Genomic DNA, 7,239 nt, shown 5'->3' on the forward strand with positions numbered 1-7,239 from the left:
TCAACATTTAGGCATTTAACGGAAATATGCATATGAATCGGATAACTAATAAACCAAGTTGTATAATCTCAGAGGGTTATACTTATAGGTAACTTGGTCCTAATAAAGCTCTAAGGCATTTCTAAACTATGCTTAAACGGGTCAGAACTGAAAGTCAAAGCATCAAACAAGCCCCAAGTATCAAAAACCATCAAACAAGCCACAAGTATCAAAAACAAGCTTTCGTGAAGTCCAGTTTAAGTTTACCCAAAGAACTTAACTGCGGCAATGATCCCTTAGTAATACGTTCGTGAAGTCCCTACTTCTGGATTTAGGCTACCTGTCGCTGATCTGTAAGTAATCATTGAGGAATATTTACTTAGTGGACTTTTTTGTGGGGTTCTTTAGAAATTACCAACATATTTTCTATGTCAATAATTCAGCATCACTAATACTCAATTTTTAGTCGTGTTATATTCTTAAGTGCATTTTATCTGTTTTTCGGTTTCTTTTCTAGAACTTGATACAAACCTATATGCCACATAAGTTGGTGAGGAAGCATACAAGTTACAGAGACAACCTGTATAAATGCTGAAACATGGAACTCTAATTAATGAGCTTCGCGATTGCCACCGAGTTTTAGGTGGCCGTGTGAGATCTAACATGCTTAATCTGTATGAACTTGTAATCTTGTGTATCATATTTTCATGTTATTACAAACACCTAATACTTGCAAACGCCAAATTGAACCAACAATTACAACACTTGAGCATAACTTTTGCCAAAAACGGCTCTAACGTTATTCCTAGTTTTCCTAAATGGATATAATCTTAGTAATGGATTACATAGAAGAAGACGCACTCTTAGACAATGAATCACTGCCTGACGAATTGCTCAGAACTTGTGAACTCCCATTTGATGTTGGCACGGTGAAGAAAACAATAGGCTCCGTGTTATCAAGAAATAACTTGACGGTTTGTGGGACTGGGGGCATGTTAACATCCGAAACTCCTTCAAGAATTTGTTCCACCAAACTCATAGAAGGTCTACTATCTTCCTCGTCTTGGATACACCAACAAGCAACTTTGCAAATTTTGGTGACTTGTTCAACACTTGCTTCCCTGTTTAACCTGTTATCTAGTAGGCTAAGGATATCACCGCCCACCATTAATACATTTGCAACCAAACTAGGGAAGAATTTACTCCTTGAATCTTCTGATTGCTCAGCATTTCTTTTACCATAAACTAATTCGAAAAGCATCATCCCATAGCTAAAAACATCTGCTTTGGCTGTGACAGGCACACCCGATAACCACTCAGGTGCTAGATACCCCTTTGTCCCTCTGAAAGTCGTCAAAACCCGACTAAAATCTCGACCCACAAGCTTTGCCAAGCCAAAATCTGCTATTTTTGGGCAGAAATCAGCATCTAAAAGAATGTTTTCTGGCTTTATGTCACAGTGGATAATGCAGTCTCTACACTTCTCATGAAGATAAACCAACCCTCTTGCAATTCCAAGTGCAATCTCATACCTTGTTGTCCAGTTAAGAATATTATCTTGTTTTTCATGGAATAGATTGGAATCAAGAGAACCGTTTGGCATGTAATCATACACCAATAGCTTTCTGCTACCTTGTGCACAAAACCCACGAAGACGCACAAGATTAACATGTTGGATGGTCCCAATCGTGCTGACCTCGCTCCTGAATTGCTTCTCTCCTTGGCTGACACTTTCAAGTTTTTTCACTGCCACAATAGATGAATCACGCAATACCCCCTTGAAAACTGAACCAAAACCACCACCTCCTAGTTTCTCTGAGAAATTTTTGGTGGCTATTTGTAAATCTCTATAAACAAACGACACCAAAGATCCCTCCATTGTTGTCTTCCCAACCAATATCCTCTTTCTTCGATAGATTATAAAGAATATTAGACCCAAGACAAGAATCACACCTGCAACAACGGACCCGATAACAGCACCAAGATTACTTTTTTCATGAATCTGAGATGGAAGATCTATAGAAGCAACTTTAATGTAGATTGTTTTCCCATTAACATTATCTTCTGAAAGATTCAAGAGCTCCACATCCCAAACTGAGCACTGATTATCTGAAAATGAGTAAGCATTACACTGACAACTGTTTAAACAGGCGGCCCGACATTCTCCATCACCCCCAACAGCCATAGACACGAAATTTGGAGGAACACTGTCGACTTTAACCATTAAAAAAGATATTTCCTTGTTATTCCCACATTCCAAATCCGTTTTTCTCACACACCCACTAGAGAAATCACTCTGATTCCAATCATTTTCTGATTTGGGTTTGAAACCAGTCAAGCAATTACAGAATGGCAATCCAGTCTGTCTGCAAGTACCAAAAGCCCCACACAAGTCGTATACCTCACACTGTGTTCTAGGTTGGGACCAAAACAAATTCCATTGTTTCGTTTCGTCCAACCATGTTAGTTGTTGAACTTGACCAGAAACACTCATTACAAATCTAGATATAATGGAAGGATTATACAAGGAATAAGTGAAGTAACTCACGTTTTCATCTGAAAAGAAGCTGAAATTATAAATGTAATTTAACCTCATCTCAGGTACTAAGCTAAATATATGTCCATTCCATGGACCACTTGTCCAATATTGTTGGGACCCATTCCACTTGCTTATATACTCTTTGCTAGAAGGGTTAAGCTCCAACGAAAAGAGTCCTACACCAGGATCTTCATTACTTCTCCATGAAGTAAGAAGTTGACTCTTTTTTGTTCTATTATCATAAGCAAGTTTAGAACCAGGTAACCAAGTATGAACCGGGTTGTCAAAACTTTGCCAAACGGGTTCATCTGGTTTTGCGGTGTCGCTCAAAACTAAGTTTCCATCGTCAAGAAGAACAACAATTACCGAATTTAAACTAGTGATGGTGACATTTGTGGACCAAATTGGTAGCTTGGACTCATTTAAAAGCACTAAGTTACCATTTACAATTTTTAGTTCAGAAATGAATCTATCAGAGATGGGTGTTTCTCTGTTTGCTACCCAGACTATGGTAGGAGGATTGGAAGCTACCTTTTTATACCAGATGCCTATGTAATAGTTTGAAGAATTACCTGCTTTAAAGAAGCCCAGCTCAAAGTTTCCACCTTTGGATATGATTGTTTGGTTTCCAGATAAAGACTGGTTAGCAGATATGTTATCAGCTCCAGATGAGAAAGAAATTATGAGAGAGAAACACAAAAGGAGAAAAAACCCCATCAATGGTATGATCAAAGTGTTTGTGAATCTCTTGAATGATACAGATATTGTATTACCAGCATTAGGTTTTATAGAACTGACATTTGAACAGCAGTTACATTCTAACTGAAGAAGTCAAGTCAACATAAATTGAAAGACTTCTACCATTATAAGTCCTTTCTCCATAAACTGTAAAGTTAGGAATACTTGTGAAACTCCAACTTGGAAAAGAAAGCACATTCTAACTGTGGAATTGTTCAAAAACCATTTATATTCCACATGTCAGACATGTCACATCCCTGTCAATTTGGAATATATAGAAATTTGACTGGGTCTATATAAATTGTGTCCCACTGTATTAATTTTCAGCCACTCCTTTATTTCAGTCCTGCTAACTTAGAAGAACCGCCAAAAGCAGTCGAAATGAAAGTTAAGTCACAAATTCATGAGCCTACATGAGCTCAGTTTTATTTCAGCTCTAGTAACCAAATTCGAATTCCATGCTCATAGCCATTTATGATATTTACTAATCACTTGCATGGGGTTGGTAATGGGATACAATGGGTTTGGTGAAACTGGGCTTAACTGGACTTTCATGATATTTAGAAGGACGTTCACACATTACAAATAACTGGACCTTCAGTGTGGGAAAGATTCGTCATTAATCCGTCGCTGAAGATATCTACTGTCTTAAAAGATTACGCCAACGGACCACACCAATAGCAAACTCACCGACATGTGTGTTAACAACGTATTTTCAGTTTTCTAAAAAACTTTGCGATAGACTTATTAGTCGCAAATCCATAGCTAGAGTTTGTGCAGAATATAAAAATATATATTCTTGTTTTTTAGTTTCAATACTAGAAAAGTGGTTATTTTGCTACCAAGTTTTCCGATTGGAAAAATTCGCTGCAAATTTGGACAAAATTGTGACATATTTCCGACAGCTTGCAATAGCGACAAAACAAAAAACATCGTAATTTTGCCATGATTTCGTCATAAATTAGTCAGAACCGTTTTTGAAAATTATAAACTTATTAATTTACCATACATTCTAACTGAAGATGTCAATATCGATTGAAAGACTTGTTCCATTATAAGTCCTTTCTCCATCAAACGGTATAAGTTGCTATAATGGAAGACTAAGACTTTTATCTAATTTTGAAAAAGAAGCACAATTTGACAGTGAATGGTTCAAAAACCATTTATATTCCACATTATGTTAGACAAGTCACATCCGTGTTTACTCCACTGATCCAAGCAAATTGACACCATCAACGAACGATTAGCATCAAATGAGTGTTGTGACCGCTGTATGTCTGTATTAATAGTGGAATATGTTAAAATTATACAATCTTTACAATTTCGTTACTTATATATTTATTTTATAAAATTTTGTTTTATAAGTTTGCTTTTTTGTTTCATGTAATGGATCATGGGCCTGTGAGGATACTCGGTTTACGTCTGGACCAGTACAAAGCCCGACGCATCCATCAACGCTATTGGGGTAACAATGTTGTTATGGAGTTGGGCTACACTTGCTAGCCTTGGAGTTGTGTTAAAGAGTTGCAAATGGGCTCAAGACAAGACCTGGAGGCCTAGGTCCTATCCGTGTTTAATTCCAATATGGAGCTTGGTTTATGGCTGCCTGGCTAAAGACAAGACCTAAAGGCCCAAATCCTATCGGGGTTTAATTCGAATATGGAGCTTGGTTTAGGGTTGCCTATAAAAGTCTTGTACCTGGCTTCATGGGCGAAGCTTTTAAGGGGCAGGAGGGGGCGGCCGACCCCTGCACTTTTCGCTCAGTAGTGGAGAGTATCTAGTTTTCGTATAGAAATTTTTGGGTATATACGTTTTCCACCCCCCGGTTTTATACAAATTATTAGGTCCGCGAACCACCCCCCCCCCCCCCCCCCCGCGCGCGTGGTTGGAAATCTCAAGTTTCGCCACTGCCCGGCTTCATCTGTTCATTCAACTCAGATATTTGTTACACTTTCTCTCTCTAAGTTTGAGCGACTATGATTTGTATTAGATCAGATTCAGCTGATCTGTTAGTGTTCTTAGTCATTGTATTAGAACTTAGAAGTTTATCATGTTGATAAACTTTCTGTAGTTGCTAGACTAAGATTTGTGGTTTAATCTGTTGAACGTTTTTAGGGTTTATATTCAATCAGTTTGGGTATTTGAATTTGTGTTTGTTTTTGAGTTGATTATATGTGATATCCATGGTTTGTGACATGGTATCAGAGCTTTAGTAAGCTCCTAGGTTCTTTCTGATATTGTTCTAGGCGGGTTTCATTGTTTGTTCTGATGCATTTAGGGTTTGATATGTTCCCTCTTGGTGTCTTGGGTTTTTAGGGTTTATATTCAATCGGTTTGGGTATTTGAATTTGTGTTTGTTTCTGAGTTGATTATATGTGATATCCATGGTTTGTGACATGGTATCAGAGCTTTAGTAAGCTCTTGGGTTCTTTCTGATATTGTTCTAGGGTTTCATTGTTTGTTCTGTTGCATTTAGGGTTTGATATGTTCCCTCTTGGTGTCTTGGGATTCGTGCTTGTGTTTGAAGTTTAAGATCTTGTTACATATCTCGGAAGAAGGAAACCCTAACTTAGGTTTTGGTGGAGCTTGTTGCTGTTTTTCTTGATCTTGTTCTTGTAAACCTAAGTGAAGGTTACAATATAAGTAGCTTAGTGTTAAATGACCCCAAAGTGAGATCCTTCCATTCTTTTCTTTGTAAATTCTGTTACACAATTTATTGTTGTGTCTAGGCATATTTGGCTAGGTTAGGGGACCGGTAGTTGAATATAGAGAAAGCCATACCCTATTTGTTGTGTTCATTATAGTTGTGCATCTGTTTGTTCTTTATTCTGTTCATATCGTTACTTTTTGTTTACATCTGTATTATAGCTAATTTTATTGCATTGCATCTGTGTTGTTGTCTAGGTATAGGTAGCTCCTGCGATAAGACCCGCGTTGGCACCTTTCGAGTAACGAACCAACGTCCCGGCCCCTGTTGCAGCTCCACCTTGTGTGAGCACTATAATTTTATGTGATTTGTGTTTTGTGCTTGTCTATCTGATTATTTGCAAGTATGGGGGATGGTGTTCCACCTAAGTCTCTTGTGAGTAAGTTAGATGCTAGTGATCCATTGTATTTACATGCCTCTGACTCTAGTAGTCTGAGTGTTGTATCTATAAAATTAAAGGGAACTTAAAAATATACTGTTTTGGCAAATGTAACGCTTTCAGCTTTACAAGTTAAGAACAAAATAGGATTTATAAATAAAAATTGTATAAAATCTGAAGATCATGACATTCTTTCTAGGCAATGGGATAGAGGGGTTGGTTCCGGTACAAACCATATTTATCCTACAAACCGTAAGAACAGATCCTAGCACTTAAAAAAGTTAAATTAGCACATACCGAAACAATACATACATAAAAGTAGCACTTTTGAATTATATTAGCACATAAAAATTAATCAAGATAACTGATTTTAGCACACATTTGGATGATATCGGCACTTTTCTTTATCAGTACATTGAAAACAAAAAGAAGATCCAAATAAAGAATTAATTGTGTGTTAGCATATTTATAGGGAATTCAATATAATATAATTGATATTATTTAGGATATTATTTTATTATTTCACTATAATGAGTTTGATGTCACGTAACACTTTATAAATGGTTCTTACGATTTGTATGCGAAATGTAGTTTGTATTTGATCCTACTCCATGGGATCGATGTAATTCTTTGGTTTTGACATGGATACTTAATTCTATAAGTGAAGAGTTGTATATAGGTTAGGTTTATTCTAAACTTGTTTATGATGTTTGGACAATTAAAAGAAACGTATGATAAAATTGATGGAACTGTTGTGGGAGCAGTTGAATCAAATTATACAATTGCCTTCTCGTACATGTAATGCTGCCAAGAATTTTAACAACTCAATCATATACTTAAACTTATGTAGATTTTAATGGGTCTAGATGGTACTTATGAAAATGTTAGGACAAATTT

The 7,239-nt window shown here is 36.8% G+C and overlaps 1 protein-coding gene across 1 annotated transcript; it reads right to left on the reverse strand.

Annotated features, from left to right (window-relative positions):
* Positions 1-631: 631 nt before the first annotated feature.
* LOC110923065 (G-type lectin S-receptor-like serine/threonine-protein kinase At2g19130) lies at positions 632-3,509 on the reverse strand. Its single transcript, XM_022167248.2, has one exon. It carries the CDS (start codon positions 3,233-3,235, stop codon positions 821-823), a length of 2,415 nt encoding a protein of 804 aa, XP_022022940.1. The 5' UTR covers positions 3,236-3,509; the 3' UTR covers positions 632-820.
* Between the last annotated feature and the right edge of the window lie 3,730 nt (positions 3,510-7,239).

The sequence above is a fragment of the Helianthus annuus genome, chromosome 17 (genome assembly GCF_002127325.2).
Source record: "Helianthus annuus cultivar XRQ/B chromosome 17, HanXRQr2.0-SUNRISE, whole genome shotgun sequence".
Classification (NCBI taxonomy): Eukaryota; Viridiplantae; Streptophyta; class Magnoliopsida; order Asterales; family Asteraceae; genus Helianthus; species Helianthus annuus.

Bases quoted from the DNA above. Each gene is read 5' to 3' on its own strand.
- LOC110923065 (XM_022167248.2), bottom strand. From the start codon at position 3,235: ATGGGGTTTTTTCTCCTTTTGTGTTTCTCTCTCATAATTTCTTTCTCA.